The following is a 20,446-nucleotide window of genomic DNA, read 5'->3' on the forward strand; positions in this document are numbered from 1 at the left end:
ACCCCTGACTCATGCCTATACACATCTTGACTGCGTTAGCCCTGCTCCCAAACCAGACCAGCCGCTATGGAGCCACAAGACTGACAGTGACTCACTCCTCAAACTGTAGAGGCATAAAACCTCTGAGAAAGAACACGCTGGCTGGATGCCTCACTGTGGCCAATCCCCTTGATTGGTATTGGAACTTGCCATTTACTGTGCCGGAGCACCCAGAAGGATGGTTTTCTGCATAACTTTGATGAAGACAACTCTCCTAAGACTTTGAGATGTGCTGTCTGCTTGCTGTGATTGCAGCATGTTTTACCACTTAAGCTGCTGGGTCAGTGGTTAGCACTGCTGCCTCAGCACCAGGGACCCAGGTTTGTTTCCACCCTTGGGTGACTGTCTGTGTTGAGTTTGCACATTCTCCCTGTGTCTGTGTGGGTTTCCTCTGGGTGCTTCAGTTTCCTCCCACAGTCCAAAGATGTGTAGGTTAGGTGGACTGGTCATGCTAAATTGCCCATAGCTTTCAGGGATGTGTAGGTTACGTAGGTTAACCATAGGAAATGCAAGGTTTCAGGGGTGGGTCTGGGTGTGATGCTCATCAGAGGGCTGGTGTGTCCTCAATTGGCTGAATGGCCTGTTTCCACACTGTAGGGATTCTATGTGAGATTGCAGACGGCATGATGCCAGCCTTTCTGACTGAGAACTACTCACCAGCGAAGCAAGTTTCCTGGTTGCATTATTGTGCTAATTAGCACGGCAAGGTAAGGCATGGATGCTGTCAGCATGCAAGTAGATGCTAGGTGAGTGAGCACTAAAGAAGCAAACAAGAATCCTGGGATGCCCTGGTCCAATCTGTGTCATTGTAGCATCTCCTTGAAGCAGCCTTTCAACACTAGATACAATTGCTCCCTGAATGGAACTCTTGTGCTTCCTGAGCAGCCTGCCAGTGGATCAGAAAAGTGACATGATGTTCATGAGGGGTTGGCAAATGTCAAATGCCAACATTCAGGTAGGTGCGTATGGCTCCTACCTAAATTATGCCTTGAAATACTAGTTGGTGCAGGAGGGAATGTTTCAGATTCTTAGATCAAAGAGATTGTTTCTGGGGAAGGTGGTATCTGTACAAGTTCTGCATCTGGACTAGAATGGGACCAACATCCTTATGCATGGGTTTGCTAGTGCTGTTGGAAGGAATTTAAAATAGTTCAACAAGGGGAGGGGGCAAAGAGTATTAGCATAATAGGGAGACTACATATTTTAATAAAGGAACAAAGGCAGAGGGAGTTCACCCATGTTGAATTTCAGGGGAGTATGGCAAGGCCATGTGAACTTTAATGCTTGGAGTATTATAGGTGAGACAGATGTGACGATGCTATGGCTTTAAAAGGTGTGTTTTGTCCTGGTTTCTTTTAGAGAAAGATGGGGGACAGGTGACGAGTGTACTATGAGAAGATAATCAACTTGTGAGGCCTTGGGTTTTTAAGTTGGAACAACAGAAGCAACCTGAGTGCATGTGGTCAAGCTCTCAAAGATCAAAGATTTTTAGTTACGTTTCAGCAGGAGTTGCTGGAGCCTTGAGGAAGTAGAAACTATTTTTTCCTCTCTCTTGGTTACAGCTAGGAGCTGGGGTTTCTGTTCCTACTGACCATAAGACCATAAGTCATAGGAGCAGAAATTAGGCCATTCAGTCCATCGAGTCTGCTCTGCCATTCAATCATGGCTGATAAGTTTCTCAACCCCATTCTCCCACTTTCTCCCCGTAACCCTTGATCCCCATGACAGTCAAGAACCTATCTATCTCAATCATAAATATACTCAATGACCTGGCCTTCACAGTATTCTGTGGCAGTGAATTCCATAGATTCACCACTCTCTGGCTGAAGAAGTTTCTCCTTATTTCCGATCTAAAAGGTCTTCCTTTTAAGGGTTATGGTGTGCGGGTGGTTAAGTGGAGGTGAGTGTCAAAAAGATCAGCCATGATCTTATTGAATGGCGAGGCAGGCTTGAGGGGCAGGATGTCCTACTCCTGCTCCTAGTTCTTATGTTCTTATGTACTCTCAGGCTGTGCCCTTGGATCCTAGTCTCTCCTACCAATGAAAACATCTTCCCAACATCCACTCTGTCCAGGCCTTTCACTATTCTGTAAGTTTCAATTAGATCCCCCCTCGACCTTCTAAAGTCCATCGAGTATAGACCCAGAGACCTCAAACGTTCCTTCATATGTTAAGCTTTTAATTCCTGGGACATTTCTCATGAACCTCCTCTGAACCTGCTCCAGGGCCGATACAACTTTCCTGAGATATGGGGCCCAAAACTGCACACAGTACTCCAAATGTGGCTTGACCAGAGCGTTATAGAACCTTAGAAGTACATCCCTGCAAATAAATGCCAAAGTTGCATTTGCCTTCCTAACTACTGACTCAACCTGCAAGTTTACATTGAGAGAATCCTGAACTACGACTCCCAAGTCTCTTTGCACTTCAGACTTCTGAATTTTCTCCCCATTTAGAAAATAGTCCATACCTCTTATTCTTCTTACCTCACACTTTCCCATGTTGTACTCCATCTGCCACTTCTTTGCCCACTCTCCTGGCCTGTCCAAATCCTTCTGCAGCCTTCCTGCATCCTCAATACTACCTGTCCCTCTACCTAACTTTGTATCAGGTGTTACATGTGGGTGTTACATGTGAGAAAATCTGATTTCTGAATGTACCTTTTTGCCAAGGGGTGTGTTTATGGAATGTTACTGTATTTGAACAGATATTTAGTAGTAGTTACTCTTCTATTATTTTGTTAAGTTTTCCAGTAGAATTAAGTTATTCTAAGTTCTTTTTACTTTTGGTATGGTTTAACTATAGTCTTTGAATACATTGTGTTTCGCTTAAAGTCAAGATGTTTGACCAGTCGAATTGCATCTGGAAGACAACACTTTACGTTTGCCTTTTAATTAAGAAAAAGTTAGGATTGGGGCTAACTTCTTAAATTATTTTGAGTGGGTCTGGTCAGGTCCAAAACAAATTGGGGGCTCTTCTGGGATCAGAATTTCTAATTCCAGTTTGGGTTTAGGATTATTGGACTCAAAGGCAGCAAATGGTAAGTGTTGGTGTCTTTTGTTTCAGGTGTTGAATTTAGTTGATGTAAACAGGATATGCCTTGGGTAGTTATAGCTGTTTCAGTCACTAAGGGTTTCCTGGGGGTGCAAGAAATCGCCTTAGGAGTTTTACAGAAAGTAAGCAAGGCAAAACTTTTAGAATTGGCAGATCAGCTGGAGTTAGGGGTGCCTTTCAAAATGGGAGGTAATTGCAGCAATAGCTTGACATTTACAATTGATGGAGATGCCATCAGAATCTTTGGAAATGGCTAAAATTCAAGTTCAAATGAAGCAGCTTGAATTAGAGGCAAAAGTAAAGAAAAGAATAGCCCTAGCAAAAGAAAAGCAGAAAGAGAGGTAGTTTGCACTTCAGACGTTGGCAATTAGAGAGGAAAGTTGACTTAAAACTGCGGAGGTAAAGGTAGAAGGTATGCTTAGTGAGGAAGATAGTGACGATGAGCAAACCTATCATAACTAAAGACCCAGTGGGGATCTGTTTAAGTATGTCCAAGCACTGTCTATGTTTGACAGGAAGAACGTAGAAACTTATTTCATTTGCGAATGTGGCTAAACAAATGAAATGGCCGGTGACCATGTAGTTAACGTTGATCCAAACAAAGTTGGTAGGTGGAGCTAATGAGGTATTTGCATCACTATCAGAGGAGGTATCTGGGAATATAAGGAGATGAAGAAAACCATCTTAAGTGCATATGAACTAGTGCCAGAACCCTACAGACAACATTTCAGGAATCTAAGGAGGGCCCCTGGTCAAATGTACATTGAGTTTGAAAGGACCAAACAAGGGACCAAGCCATCTTACACAATTATTTTGAAGGAGTTCAAAAATTCACTTCCTGAAGTAGTGAGAACTCATGGAAGAGCAGAAAATTAAAACTGCAAGATTAACAGCAGAAATGGCTGATGATTGTAAATCAAAGTTTGGCTTCCAACATCAATTTCAATCTGTGAGGGATAGAATTTGGGGAAAAGAGAAATCTTCATGTAGTAAAGGAAGAGGAGATCTCATTTAAGATTGGAGGGATAGTTTACCACAGAGTAAAAAAGAAACCCATGAATGGGAAAAGAAGTAAAAAAGCTCACATGTTTTCACAGCAATAAAGTAGGCCACATGAAGTTGGAGTGTCGGTGGTTTAGAAGAAGCACTGGATGTGGGAAAAAAGGATAAGACAGTGAGTTTTGGTGCAGTAGTAAAGGAAAGCCACAGGGGAAACTAAAAAGCTGCAACAGACTACAGCCTGGTCAGGGGTTGGTTGAGAAGAAAGTGCCAGATCTCTCTAAAGAATTTATTTGCGAGGATAAGGTTTACTTGTATATGCTAGGAGGAGCAGATAAAGAAATTAAAATATTAAGAGATAAGGACAATGTCAGTCTTGGATGATAAGAGATGAGGAGATATGTAAATTTGAACGATTAATGCCATAAAAAGTGTTAATATTTGAAATTTATGGTTAGAAGAGAAACATTACATTATGTAAAGTAAGTTTGGAGTGTCCCGTGAAATTTGGACAAGTGTTGGTATGAGTACAAGAGAAACTCTCAGTTACAGGAATACAGTTTGTCCTGGGAAATGATACAGCTGGATCACAGGTGAGAGTGCTGGCCACTGTGGTTGAAACACCAGTGGAAAATCAGGCAACTGAAGTATTACAGAAAGTATATCCTGGGATTTTTCCTGACTGTGTAGTAACAAGGTTACAAAGCCACAGGTGGAAACAGGAGGAGAAATCAAAGAATAAAAATAAGGAAGTTGAATTACAAATATCAGAGACCATGTTTTTCTTAAATGATTGAGAAAGCAAAAACAAGAACAGGTGCAAGACAAAGTGAATATTTTTAGTTCAGAGAAATTAACTAAGTTACAACAGTAAGATAAAAAAATTAAAGCAGTTGTATCAAAAAGTGTACACAGAAGATGAATCTGAGTATATCCAAGAATGTTACTATCTTAAAAATTATGAATGATGAGGAAATAGAGACCATCACATCTTCAGACAGATGAGAAATGGGCAGAAGTTCACTCAGGTGTCTTACTGTGGGTTATATAAAGGAGGCGTTGTGGGTAGCACATGAATTACCAGTAGGAGATCATTCGGGAGTAAGGAAAATTCAAACCAAAATACAAAGACATTTTTATCGGCACGGACCACATAAGGATGTGGTTGAATTTTGCCGGACATATCATATGTGTCAGGTAATTGAAAAATTTCAGGCAGTGATAAAACCTTTCATACCCTTTCTTGCATTTGAGAAACCTTTTACAAGGATCTTAATTGATTGTGTAGGACCCCTGCCTAAAACAACTGGGAATCAGTATTTGTTGACCATAATGGATGTGTCCACTAGATTTCCAGAGGCCATTCAATTATGCAGTATCATGGCTGAAAGGATTGTAGAACAATTACTCATAATCAAAGATACGGACTAAACCGACAGAGATACAATCAGATCAAGGGTCAAATTTTGCATCAAAATTATTCATGGAAGTTATGGATAGCTTAGGATTAGCACAATTCAAATCCACCACATACCATCCAGAATTGCAGGGAGCATTACAGTGGCATCAAACTTTAAGGACCATGTTGAGGGCTTCTAATCAAGACTATCCAGAGGATTGAGATAAATGAATTCCATTTGTACTTTTCGCAATTAGGGATGCACCTGGGTTCGAATCTCACCACGGCAGATGGTGGAATTTGAATTCAATAAATATCTGGAATTAAGGATCTAATGATGACTATGAGTTGATCCCATCTGGTTCACTAATGTCCCTTGGGGAAGGAAACAGCCATCCTTACCTGGTCTGGACTTCATGTGACTCCAGACCCACAGCAATGTGGTTGACTCTTAACAGCCCTCTGGGCAATTACGGATGGGCAATAAATGCTGCCTAGCCAGCGATGCCCTCACCCCATGAATTAATAAAGGACAGGTATTTTGACAGGGAAGGAAAGCAAAACAGAATGTGTTACTGTTTACCGCACAGATTGAAGAACCAAGTTCAGATGATTCTGAGTTGGACATTCCTCAAATTAAATTGGACAAGGAAGAAGTTCTCAAAAATTAGGATAAATTATTACGTTACCTTCCAGCGGAAAATCAAAATGACCTGGAAGTGTTATTACAATCACATGGGGAGTTATTTTGGGAATAAACTGAGAAGTACTAATCTAATTATGCAAAATGTAGGTATAGGAAATGCTGTCCAAATTAAGCGACATCTTTATAGACTTAACCCTCTAAAGTTGACAACAGAGATTAAGCACATGCTCAAAGACAACATAATCGAAGTGAGGTGCAGTGACTGGAGCTCACCCATAGTAATGGTGCCAAAACCAGATGGTACTTAACAATTATGTTTGGACTATTGCAGAGTCAATGCAGTTACAGAGTCTGATTCATATCCTATTCCACATTTGGAAGGGTGTATTGAGAAGGTGGGACAAGCAATTTATATTTCGAAGTGGGATTTGCTCAGAGTATACTGGCAAGTACCTTTATCTGAAAGAGCAAAGATAATTTCAGCTTTTGTGACACCAAATGGACTATATCAAATTAAACACATGCCATTTGGTATGAAGAATGCACCAGCCACATTTCAAAGACTAGCCAATAAGGTCATTTCTGGATTACATCAACAACCTGGCGATTTTAGTCACACATGGAAGGAACATTGGCAGCTCGATCGGAATTGTTTGATTGACTTTGGGAGGCAAGCTTGATGATAAACCTGGCTAAGAGTGAGTTCATAAAAGCCCAAGTCACATTCCTGGGCCATGTCATTGGACATGGACAGTTGGCCGCACAGGACGTGAAAACAAAAGGTTGTTGGGGAATTTCCCATACCACTGATAAAGAGGGCAGTACTACAATTCCTGGGATTGAGTGTTTTTTATTGGAAGGTTGTACCGAATTTTAGCAGTGTGGTTGCTCCACTGACTGATTGACTGAAGAAGTGCAGAAAATTTCAGTGGATGGAGGACTGTCAGAAGGCATTTGACAGCCTGAAAGCTGCCCCAGTGTTAGCCACACCTAATTACGCAAAGCCATTTAAGGTGGCTATTGATGCAAGTGATGTGGATATCAGTACTGTACTCTTATAAGAAGACGATGAAAAGATAGAAAGACCTGTTGGGTATTTTTCCAGAAAATGTAATGAGCAGGACTGGAATTACTCCACAATTGAGAAGGAGATTTTGATCTTGATGTTGGCGTTACATTTAAACATTTATATTGCTAGTAATATGTCAGGGACAATTGTATGTACTGATCATATACCCTTAAAGTCTTTGGAGAAATTTAAGGACAAAAATTCCAGATTGTTTAGGTGGAGCTTAGTACTGCAGCCATTCAATTTGAAAATTATACATGTGGTAGAATGAGAGAACACAATTGCTGACATGTTGTTATGACTTTGATGAAAAAGGACTATGGCGTTCAGTGGCAGGAATAAACAGACTGAAATAGACTGAAGTAGTGAATGTTTGAATGGTTAGAGTCAATGTAAATGTATATGCACTGCAGTGTACTAATAATGTAAGAGTAAGGAGTTTTAAAATTGAAGACACCTTGATGGAGTTTTTAAGGGGGGAGGGGTGACAATGCTTTGGCTTTAAGAGGTTATTTTGTCCTTCTTTTTAAGAGAGAGATTGGGCAACAGGTACCAGGCAGTGTACGAGAAGATAAACAACTTGTGAAACCTTGGCTTTTTTTTTAAACTGGAACAACAGAAGTAGCCTGATTGGGTATGGTCAAGCTTCTACCCACAGAACCAGGGATTTTTAGTTTTCAGTTTTCAGCAGCAGTTACAGCTTGAAGAAGTGGAAGGTATTTCTCTCTCTCTCTCTCGATCATAGCCAAAAGTTTGGGGCCTCTCTTCCTACGCTGCTGGATTGCAAGATTGCGGCAGAGCAAGTTGCTCTATTCGCAGCAAAATGGCGGCAGGGAAAATCACTCCATTCGGAACTCCACTCTGCTCTCCAGTTCTCTTTCTCTTTCTTTCTTTGTCCTTCCTTTTTTTTCCTCCCTTCTTCTGTCTCCCTCTGTAGGAATTCTGTTCCCCACCACTCCTCTTAACTGCCTACCTAAGGAGCCAGGTCACAACTGGGAACCATGTGGTGGCAGCTGAATGCGCTGGTTGTATCCTGCAGCAACAGCAGATTGAGCATGGGCCAGAGAGAAAGTGGCGAATCAAGAGTGGGCCGGCAAGAGAGCGCTGGAGAGGCAGCAGCAGCAAGATTGGGCCAATGAAGCAGCGGCGGCAAGAGTAAGCTGGTGAGGCAGCTGAGAGTGGGCTGGTGAGGCAGGTCAGAGTGGGACGCTGGCCGAGAAAAAGCGAGGGATGGACAGCTCGGAGCAGGTCTCTGGTGGAGGCATGGCGAGAGCTGGAAAGCCTGGAGCAGGACCCTGATGGAGCATGGTGATGGCTAGAAAACCTGGAATGGGACTCTGGTGGAGACATAGCGAGAGCTGGAATACCTGGAATGGAACTCTGGCAGAGGCATGGTGTGGGCTGGAAAGCGCAGAGCAGGACTGTGGTGGAGGCATGGCGAGGGCTGGAAAACCCTGAGTGGGACTGCGGCAGTGGAAAGGAAAATTGGACTCTCTTATGTTACCTTTTCTTTCTTATCTTATTCTAAGTTAATGTGAATGGCACCATGTATGTATGGCAAAGGTACACACTTTTCATTGCATTTTTACATTGAATACACGTGACAATTAGTGATTCAATTCAATTCAGTGCATGTGAGACAAAATCTGTTTTCTGAATTTACCTTTTTCTAAGAGTGTGTTTATGGGCTGTTACTATGTTGGAACAGTTACTCAGTAATAGTTACTGTATCTATTAGTCTGGTAAGTTTTCTAACAGAGTTAAGTAATTCCAAGTTCTTTTTTCTTTTGCTGTATTTTAAGTATAATGTATGAATAAATTGCATTTTCTTAACATCAAATAGTTTGACCAATTAAATCGGATCTGGAACACAGCACCTGACATTTACCTTTAAAATAAGAAAATGTTAGGATCTAGGCTACCTTCTTAATATATTTTCAAGGGACCTGGTCTGGTCCATAACACAACTCATTCCATACATGCAACACCCTCTGTGCGAAAAAGGTGCCCCTCAGGTCCTTTTGAAATCTTTCCCCTCTTAACTTAAACTCATGTCCTCTAGTTTTGGACTCATTTTCTTTGGAAAAATTCCTTAGATATGAAAACGATCTCATGATTTTATAAACCTCTATAAGGTCGCCCCTCAGCCTCTGACACATCAGAGAAAAAGTGCCCAGCCTGTTCCGGCTCTCCTTAAAACATAAACTCCCCAGTCCCAGCAACATCCTTATAAAATTTTCTGCACTCTTTCTAATCTAACAACACCATTCCGATAGCAGAGTAACCAGAATTGTACACTGTACTCCAAATGTAACCTTACCAATGTCTTATACAGTTATAACAGTGACATCCCAACTCCTATACTCAAGTTCTAACCAATGAAGGCAAGTGAGTCAAATTTCTACTTCACCACCCTGTCTATATGCAATGCCATTTTCAAGGAACTATAAACCTGCACCACTAAGTCCCTCTGCTCAACAACACTCCACCGGGCCCTACCATTAACTCTGTGAGTCCTGCCCTGGTTTGCCTCACCAAAATCGAATACCTTGCATTTGTCTTAATTAAACTCCATCTGCCACTTCCTTGGCCCATTGTCACATCTGATCGAGACCTTTTTGTACTCATAGATAACCTTCTTCACTGTCCACCATACTACCAATTTTGTTGTCATTGCAAACTTACTAATCATACTTCCTATATTCTCATCCAAATCGTTAATATAAATTATAAACAACAACAGACCCAGAAACGATCCTTGCGGCTCACCGCTGGTAACAGACCTCCAGTCCTAATACCAAACCTCTACCACTTCCTTCTATCTGTTTCCATTGAGCCAATTTTGTATCCAATTGGCTATCTCTCCCTTAATCCCATGTGATCTATCCTTACTAACCAGTCTACCATGCAAGACCTTGTCAAAGGCCTTACTAAAGGTCATGTAGGCAATATCTACCACTCTTGGTAAGCTCTTCAAAACACTTAATCAAATTTGGGAGACATGATCTCTCAGACAAAAAGCCATGCTGACTATCCCTAATCAGTCTTTCCCTTTCCAAATACATATAAATCCTATCTCTCAGAATCCCCTGCAACGACTTAACTTCCGCTGACGCCAGGCTCACCAGTCTATAGCTGCCTGGTTTTTCTGATGAAGGGTCTAGGCCCGAAACGTCAGCCTCTCTGCTCCTATGATGCTGCTTGGCCTGCTGTGTTCATCCAGCCCTGCACCTTGTTGTCTTGGCTTTTCCTTGTTGCCTTTCTTAAATAATGGCATAGCATTAACCACCCTCCGGTCTTCCAGCACTTCACCCATGGCGTCAATGATACAAATATCTCTGCAAGGGGCCCCACAATCACTTGTCTAGCTCCCCACAATGTCCTGGGATACATGAGAACTTGAAATGCCACAACATTCAAGGCTATTGCCCAAATGCAGGAAAGTCAGGTGTTGATTTAGAGTAGTTTTTGTTGCTGCGGACTTTATGGGCCAAAGAACCTCTTCTGTACAATATGATTATATGATTCTATGAGGGCAAAATTAGAGTATATGAGAAAGTTAGCCAAAAACATACAAACAGACAATGAAGTTTATTCAGATATTTCAGAAAGAAAAGAGTTGACAATGCAAATGTTGGTCCTGTAGAAAATAAATCTCGAAAATTAGTAATGGAGGATACGAGGTGGCAGATGTATTGAGCAGATATTTTAGTGGATCTTCACTATAGAGGATACAAATAATATCCTAGAAAAATGTTCCAAATCAGGAATTGAAAGGAAGGGAGAAACCCAAGAAAATTGCAATTACCAGAGAAGTGGCACTGAGTACATTATTGAAACTACAAGTTGACAAGTTCCTAGCCCCTGATGGATTTAATCGTAGGGTCTTAAAAGAAGTAACTAGTGAGATAGTTAGCTGTTAATTTACCAAAATTCAATAGATTTAGTGAAAATTCCTTTAGGTTGGAAAATAACTGTTGTAATTTCTTTATCCAAAATGGGAAGGAAGCTGGAAGCAGGAAACCACAGGCCAATCAGCTTAACTTTTGTCACACGGAGATAAGTACAAGGTAATCAGGCAGCATAAACATGGCTTTATCAAAGGGAAATCATGTTTAATTAACTTATTGGAGTCCTTTGGTGAAGCATCTTGTGCTGGGGTTTAAGGAAAATCAATACAATACAATACAATACAACACAAGAACAAGCCCATTGCCCACCAAACCTGTGCCAATTCCTAACCCTTATTTAGATCCGCTACTTATTGCCCATGCACGATTTCTGTTCCTCTGTTCCCTCCCGTTTATGTGTCTGTCAAGATACACCTTAATGCTAACGTGCCTGTTTCCACCACCTCCACTAGCAGTGTGATCTAGACACTCACCATCCTCTGTGTGAAAAATTTTCTGCACACTTCTCCCCTAAACCCTTGCCCCACTCACCTTGAATCTATGTCCTCTTGTAGTTGACCTTTCCATCCTATGAAAAAGCTCTGACTATCCACCTGATCTATGCCTGTCATAATTTTGTAGACCTCTATCAGGTTGCCTCTCAGCTTCCGTCTTTCCAGCGATAAGTAGATGAATTAATTATATTTTAGATTTCTGGTATGCATTTAATAAAGTCACAGCATAAGTTATTGTGGAAAATATAACCCATGGTATTGAGGTAATATTTGGCATAAATAGAAGAATGGCTGGCTAACAGGAAGCAGAAAGTTGGAAGAAATGGGTCTTTTTAAGGTTGGCAGGATGTCACAAGTGATACGTCACATGGGTCGGTGCTGGGGTCTGAACTCTACGATTTATAAAAATACTTTTGATGAAGGGACCAATGGAATGGAAGCTAAATTTGCTGATGTCAGAAGGATAGGTAGGAAACTGAGTTGTAAAGAAGACCGAGGAGCCTAAAAATTGATCTGTATGGGTTAGGTTAGTGGGCAAAAATCTGGTAAATGGAGTGTAATGTGGAAAAATGTAAAATTGTTCATTTTGGCAGAAGACATATAAAAAGAAGCAAAAATACAAATGGTGACATGTTGCAGAGCTCCGAGATGCAGAAAGATTTGGGTGCCCTAGTGTATTAGTCAGAAAAATTTAGATTGCAGGAACAACAATTAATCAAGAAAACTAGGAGATTGTAATGTTTTATTGCAAGGGGAATTGAATACAAGAGTAAGGTGTTATGAATCGGTTATACAGAACTTTGGTAAAACCACATCTGGAGTATCGTGTACAGTGCTTGTTACCATACTTAGAGAATGATGTTAACACATTGAAAGCAGTTTATATAGTGATGTTTTTATTCATTCGTGGGATGTGAGCATCGCTGACTGGCCAGCATTTATTACCCGTCCCTAGTTGCCCTTGAAATGGTATTGAGCTACCTTTGTGAACTACTGCCATCCACGTGCTATAGATAGACCCACAATGCCTTAGGGCAATTACTCGGATTTAGATCCAGGGACCACAATATATTTCCAGGTCAGGATAATGAGTACCCTGGAGGGGAATTTGCAGTTGGTGGTGTTGCCCTGTATTTTCTACCCTTGTCCTTCTAGATGGAAGTGATTGGAAGGTGAACTTCTGCATCTTGTAGATAGTATACACTGCTGCTGCTGAGCATTGTTGATGGAGACAGTGGATGCTTGTGGATGTGATGCCAATCAAGTGGGCTGCTGTTCCTGGATGGAGTCAAGCTTCTTGAGAGTTATTGAAGCTGTACCGATCCAGGCAAGTAAGCAGTATTACATCACACTCCTGACCTTTACCTTGTAGATGGTGGACAGACTTTGGGGAGTCAGGAGGTGAGTCACTCACTGCAGTCTGCTTAGCCTCTGACCTGCTGTTGTAGCCACTGTGTTCCTGTGGTAAGTCCAGTTGAGTTTCTAGTCAATGGTAACTTCCAGGATGTTAATAGTAAGCGAATTCAGTGATGGTAACACGGTTGAATGTCAGGGGGCTGTGGGTTAGATTGTCTCTTATTGGAGATGGTTATTGCCTGGCATTTGTGTGACACAAATGTTCCTTGCCATATGTCAGCCCAAGTTTGGATATTCCCCAAATCTCGTTGCATTTGAACATGAACTGCTTCAGTGTCTGAGGAGTTGCAAATGGTGCTGAGCATTGTGCAATCATCGATGAACATTCCCATTTCCAACCTTATGATGGAGGGAGGGTCATTGATGAAACAGCTGAAGATGGTTTGGTCTAGGACACTATGCTGAGAAACTCCTGTAGAGACGTCCTGGAGCTGAGATGGCTAGTCTCAACAACCATCTTCCTGTATGCCAGGGCTGTTTCTGCCATTATCTTTTCCAATGTGTATATTGATGCCAGGTGGCCTATGTGGTTTCATTTCTTCTTTAAAACTTTGCATTAATTTATACAGCTGAATGGCTTGCTGGGCCATTTCAGAGGGCAGTTAAGTGTCAACCACATTGCTGTGGGCCTGGAGTCACATATAGGCCAGGTCTGGTGAGGATGGCAGATTACCCTTCCTGAGCCATGTGTGTTTTTCCATCAATGGTTTCATGGTCATCAGTAGATTCTCAATTCCAAATATTTTTATTGAATTCAAATTCCACCATCGAGCCTGGATCCCCAGAACATTTGCTGAGTTTCTGGATTAAGAGTCTAGCGATAATATCACTAGGCCATCATCTTCCCTTCACTAGACTAATATTTGAAATGAGCAGTTTACCTTATGAGGAAAGGTGAGACAGGTGATCTGATTGAAACATACAAGATCCTGAGGGGACTTGACCAGATGGATGTGGAAAGGATGCTTGCCCTTGTAGGTCAGTCCAGAATTAGGGGTTGTAGTTTAAATATAAGGTGTTGTCCATTTAAGTCGGAGATGAGAAAAAAATTCTTTTGAGGGTCATGAGTCTTCGAAATTCCCATTCTCAAAAGGCACTGGATGCAGAATCTTTAAATATTTAGGGGCAGAGGTAGATGGATTCTTGATTACCATTGAGATGAATATGCAAAAATATAGAGTTGAGGTTAAAATCAGATCAGCATGAACTCATTGAATGGTGGAGCAGGCCAGAGGAGATGAATAGTCTACTCTTTTTCCTTGTTCATATGTTTGTGTGCTCCAAGGGAACCAGCTACATGCACCCCATATCCATGAGCATTGGCAAATGAAATGAGCCAGCTGCTAACAACCCTTATGGCACTCCTCCAATCCATTCACAGGATGTTTTGACACTTCAGTGCTGCAACTTGGGCTGCATTGTCAACTATCATTGTCATGCTGCAGCATAGGCATTTTGCGCTCATAGCCATGCACTCACCTCAGGGATAGAATCAGGATACATCTTCAGGCTCTTCACTTGCTCTCATATCACTCAAAGGAGATGATGGCCTAGTGGAATTATTGCTGGACTGTTAACCCATCTTCCCAGATAATGTTCTGGGGACCCAAGTTCAAATCTTGTCATGGCAGAATTTGAATTCAATAATTACTTGAAATGAAAGAGTCTAATGATGACTATGAATCCATTGTCAATTTTCAGAAAAAACTCATCTGGTTCACTAATGTTTTTTGGTGAAGGAAACTGCTGTCCTTACCCAGTCTGGTCTACACGTGACTTCAGATCCATAGCAATGTGGTTGACTCTTAACTGCCTTCTGAGCAATTAGCAATGGGCAATAAATGCTGCCTGGCCAGCAATGCCCTCATCCTGTAAATGAACAAAGGAAAAAAAAGACTCACTCGCTCCAAACCTATTTGGCTGTGTGTAGCAGCCCCATCTTGTATTGCCTTTCCTTGACTTGACTTTTTGTGCTTTGTCTCATCAGACAGAGATACTAGGCTCCTATTACTGCTGTTTTGCTATGCAGTTTGGTATAGAGAAAACCTATGAACCCGACCATAGTTGTCTGCAGGTCCATGTCAAGTCAGGGTAATAGCCTTCACTCATGGGTTCACAGCACAGTAAGTCAAGGGAAGCCTCGGATACAGGACCAGGCCCTGCTCGGGGCTATCTGAGTCAGGCTCTTCTCCTCTTAAGGTGATCCCTACACCTTTGAAGCATGGAACAGACAGTAGTTAAGCAAATATTCTTGAAACCCTAGAGAAAGAGACTCCTATAACATCCATAGTGAGTGGCAAATAACATTTTTTCCACGTGTATCTGGATTGACTTAATTTGTAACCTTATAGCCAGAATTGAATGCTGTGTAATCATTTCATGGAATAGATATAAACATTTTTTCTAAAATTGTTCAAAATTAAGATGAAAATTCATTTACATTTACAGATCACAGAAATGGTTGAAACATCAAAGACATTTTCTGCATTGAAGAATTCTACAATTGAAGGAATTGAGATACTCGCAATAAAATACCAGAATATCTACTTAAATCTCAAAAAAAGCAATTATGACATTTTGGATCCTCGAAAGAAAGAATTTAATTCAGAATATGCCCTGTTCATGAAGCAAATATTTGATTTAGAGGTAACAGCTAGTTAGTGAAAATGTATTCTGAGGGTTACAGAAGAGAGAGGGGCTGTGGTCGCATTTTTGGTAATGCTTGGTAATGATACTGGCGTTTTGTTTTTATTTAAAGATTCTGATCAATGGTCTGGGGTCATGAGCTGAAGTTGCTTCATGGCAGCTGGGATTTTTTTATGTCAACTCATTTGAAATTGAAAATGATAGTCTTAATGATAATAAAACCAGTAGATTGTGTTGCCCAGTTGCCGTCCTTGACAACAGTTATTGGCTTGGCACAAAGAGGACAAGAGTCAAATCTGTATCAACTAACCACCAACTTTATTAGTTTTGTTAAAAGAGCCATACAATTCACACTGTTTAAGAAAAGGTTAACAGCAGGCACGCAGTACATACAAGGCTAAATTCCAAGCACACATCCATTAAATTTTCTAAATAATGTTCCCTGAACAGTCATCTAAAATGAAAGCTAATACATTAAGAATAGAAGCTCACCCTTGCCAGGAAATTTCTCCAAGTCTTGTGGTCCTCTCCACCCTTCCAAGTGTGGTGTCGAGGACTTTGTGAAGGTTGCTGTCTGGGGTTTTTTGATGGCACACCGAAATCCTTCATTTTTTATCCTTTCCTCTTATCTTCCCAAACTGTGGTGTCTTGTACTTGTTAGTTCTTAGCTCATCTGATGAGCTGTTGTCTTTCCACTATAGGCTCACTCCAAGGACACCTTTAGGATTACCTCATTACTCTTCTTCCAAGTAAGGACTTGCATTTTATGTTATCCTCAAAGCAGATCGAGTTTGAGCCAGCCCAAGCTGGCGGCTGGGGCTTGGCTAACTTCACAAGCTTGCTGTTTTTATGTGTGAGCAGCCCCTGGCCAACATCTCCCCCCTCTTGACCCAAATCTTGATACATATCTTTGGATCATCATTTTCCCTTCATTCTGCTAACCGCTTATAGGCTCGCCGTTGACCCCAGTGGGTGTGTTACAGCTGTGTTATGATATATATGAAACATTTAGCTACTTAATTAAAAAAATGTCCAACTACTTAATTCACACAATCCCTTTATAATAACAATAGTCCCTTCTGTTTTGATGAAGCTTTAACTTCTAAATTTCATTTAATTTCATTTAGAACAAAGAACAAAGTACAATATAGCAGAATAACAGGCCCTTCAACCCTCCAAGTCTGTGCTGACTCATTTTGCTGTTCCATATTAAAACTGTCTTGCAGGATCCGAATCCTTCTATTCCCTTCCTATTCATGTATTTGTCTGTGTGCTTCTTGAATGCTGCTATTGTGTCTGCTTCCATCACCTCCTCTGGCACTGTGTTCCAGGCATTCACCACCCTTGGTGTGAAAAATGTGCCTTGCACATTTCTTTTAAACTTCCCCCCTCGCACCTTGAACCTGTGCCCCCCACTGAGTGACCACTCCACCCTGGGAAGAATCCTCATACTTTCCGTTCTATCCATGCCATTCACAATCTTTTAAACTACTATTAGGCCACCTCTCAACCTCCTGCATTCCAGTGAAAACAAATCCAGTCTATTCAACCTTTCTTCAAAGCTAAAATCCCCCATACCAGGCAACACCCTGGTAAACCTTTTCTGTATTGTTTCCAACGCATCCGCATCCTTCTGGTAGAGTGGCAACCAGAACTGTGTGCAATATTCCACATGTACTTGACCTCCCAAAATACACAACCTCACATTCGTCCAGATTAAATTCTATCTGCCATTTTTCTGCCCATGCCTCCAATTGATCTATATCCTCTGACAATCCTCCTCACTATCCGCAACGCCACCAGCCTTTGTATCGTCCGCAAACTTACAAATTAGACCAGCCACATTTTACGCCAAATCATTTATGTAGACCACAAGCAGCAAAGGTCCCAGCACTGATCCAAGTGGAACACCATTAGTCACAACCCTCCATTCTGAAAAGCATCCTTCGATCACTACCCTCTGTCTCCTACAACAAAGCCAGTTCTGTATCCATAATACCAGCTCATTCCTAATACCATGTGACTTCACCTTTTGTACCAGTCTGCCCTGAATGACCTTGTCAAAGGCTTTACTGAAGTCCATGTAAAGAATGTCAACCACTTTTTCCTCAACAATAATTTTTGTCACCTCCTCAAAAAACTCAATCAAGTTAGTGAGACATGACCTTCCCTGCATAAAACCATGCTGTTTATCGCTAATCTGTCCATTTGCTTTTAAATGCTTATAGATTTTGTCCCTGAGGCTCTTTCCCAATAATCTCCCTATCTCTGACATGAGACTCCCATGCCTGTAATTTCCTGGATTATACCTGTCACCCTTTTTAAACAATGGGACAATAGTAGCTATTCTGCACTCCTTTGGGATCTCACCTGTGGCCAAAGAGGATACAAAGATATCTGTCAATGCTCCAGCAATTTGTTCTTTTGCCTCCCTCAATATTCTGGGATAGATCCCATCAGGACCTGGGGACATATCTATCTTAATACTTTTTAAGATGCACAAAACCTCTTCCTTTTTAATTGCAACTTGGTTTAGAAATTCGACATTCCCTTCTTTGAGATTATCTTCCACCAATTCCTTCTCTTTGGTGAATACCGATACAAAGTATTTGTTTAAGACCTCACTTACCTCATCTGGCTCCTTTGTCCTTGAGTAGACCAACCATGGCTACCCTCTTGCTTTAAACATATGTAAAAAAGCCTTCGGATTTTCCTTAACCCTGTTTGCTAACAATGTTTCAGGATCCCTTTTAGCCCTCCTAATTACTTGCTTAAGTTCTTTCCTACTTACCTTATATACTTCCAACAGCTTTGTCAGTTCTCATTCTCCTAGACCTTACATATACTTCCTTTCACTTTTTGACCAAGGTCATAACATCCCTGGTCATCCAAAGTCCACGTAACTTGCCATACCTACCCTTCATTCTCGCAGGAATGTGCCGTTTGAAATACTCCATGTCCGATGTGGATTTACCCTCAAACAGCCACGTCCAATCAACACTGTCCAGTTCCTGCCTAATATTGTTGCAGTTCGCCTTCCCCCAGTTTACCACCTTTACCCAAGGACTGATGTTATCCCTATCCATGAGTAACTTGAAACTCACGGTATTGTGGTCACTACTCCCAAAAAGCTGCCCCACTGAAACCTCACTCACCTTGCCAGGCTCATTCTTTCTGATGAAGGGTCTAGGCCCGAAACGTCAGCCTCTCTGCTCCTATGATGCTGCTTGGCCTGCTGTGTTCATCCAGCCCTGCACCTTGTTGTCCCAGTATAACCCCTTCCCTGGTTGGATTGATTACATACTGTGTCAAGAAACCCTCCTGAAATATCCTTACAAATTCTGCTCCGTCCAAGCCCCTAGCATGACGTGAATCCCAGTCAATACAGGGGAAGTTAAAATCACTCAGCACAACAACCCTGCTGGTTTTACATCTTTCTAAAATCTGTCTATATATTCTCTCCTCTATCTCCCACTGGCTAATGGGAGGCCTACAATATACCCCCACATTGTGATTTCACCTTTCCTATTCCTGAGATCTACCTATACTGCCTCACTGCACGAGTCCTCTGGTGTATCCTCACTCAGTACAGCTGTCAGACACTCCTTTATCAGTAATGCACTCCCCCACCCCTTTCTATGACACCTGAAGCATCTAAATCCTGGTACATTCAGCTGCCAGTCCTGTCCTTCTTCCAGCCAAGTCTCCGTAATTGCAATAATATGATAGTTCCAAGTACTAATCAATACTGTGAGTTCATCTACCTTGCCAGTTATACTTATTGCATTGGAAGAATTTTTCCACCTTTGGAGCTGATACATGTTAACTATTACAATTCCAAGTATACACAGATCAATATTAAAGCTGTACGCAACAATATTCACACCCATGGATGTATTTGAACTTCTGATTCCCAATTCCAAGGTTTACTCCAAAAACTGGGGTCACACAACCTCTCCAAGTCAGAAGTCACACAACACCAGGTTATCTTCCAACAGGTTTATTTGAAAACACAAGCTTTCAGAGTGCTGCCCCTTCAACGGGTAGTGTATCACCTGAGGAAGGAGCAGCAATCCGAAAGCTTTTGATTTAAAGTAAATCTGTTGGACTATAACCTGGTGTCATGTGACTTCTGATTTTGTACACCCCATTCTACCACCTGCATCTACACAGCACAACATCTCATTTGCCTTATCTGCATGTGTTCTGATTGTTTTGGTGTGTTTAGTCCATAGATGGATTTTCTCCTTTGTCTCTTCTGCAATTTGTGTTTCCTTCATTACTGCTTATATTACTGGCTGAAGCAAAGTTTGTCTTCCAAAAACATAGACTGAGGTCACGTTTTTGATGGCTACATTGTGTCCTTTGGTCTCTGAGTGCAATGATCTGCTCAAATTTTTTTTCTCAGCTAATCAATTTTCATACCTTGTCCTAAAATTCACTATATTTGAATTCTCTGACCTCTGAATAGTATAAATTCAGATTCATGCTCCTTAATTTAGTTTTTTTTATCCTCCAGTTCTTTATCTGCAGATTACCTCACCCACTAATGGTAAAATAATATTATACATGGACTGCCCACTATCACTCCTCCCAGAGTCCATATTCTTTAATTTCTGTAATATTTTGACATAACAGCCAATCACACCTTTTATTTTGATTGTTTTTTTTTAACCTCCCCTTCACTAATATTACTTTCATTGTTTTAAAATCAGTTTCACCTTGGATTATGTGTCAGTCATAATTTAAACAACGTTTCTAAGCTCTTGCAGGC

At 41.3% G+C, this 20,446-nt stretch overlaps 1 protein-coding gene across 1 annotated transcript in view; it reads left to right on the forward strand.

The window, feature by feature from the left end:
- The window catches only part of LOC109930964 (dynein axonemal heavy chain 8-like), a 2,199,840-nt gene that overhangs the window by 1,359,175 nt on the left and 820,219 nt on the right, over positions 1-20,446 (forward strand). The window contains 1 exon segment of the mRNA XM_048596622.1: positions 15,475-15,672. Within this exon segment, the coding sequence (XP_048452579.1) occupies positions 15,475-15,672 (198 nt within the window).

Source organism: Rhincodon typus, chromosome 5, assembly GCF_021869965.1.
Source record: "Rhincodon typus isolate 14 chromosome 5, sRhiTyp1.1, whole genome shotgun sequence".
Classification (NCBI taxonomy): domain Eukaryota; kingdom Metazoa; phylum Chordata; class Chondrichthyes; order Orectolobiformes; family Rhincodontidae; genus Rhincodon; species Rhincodon typus.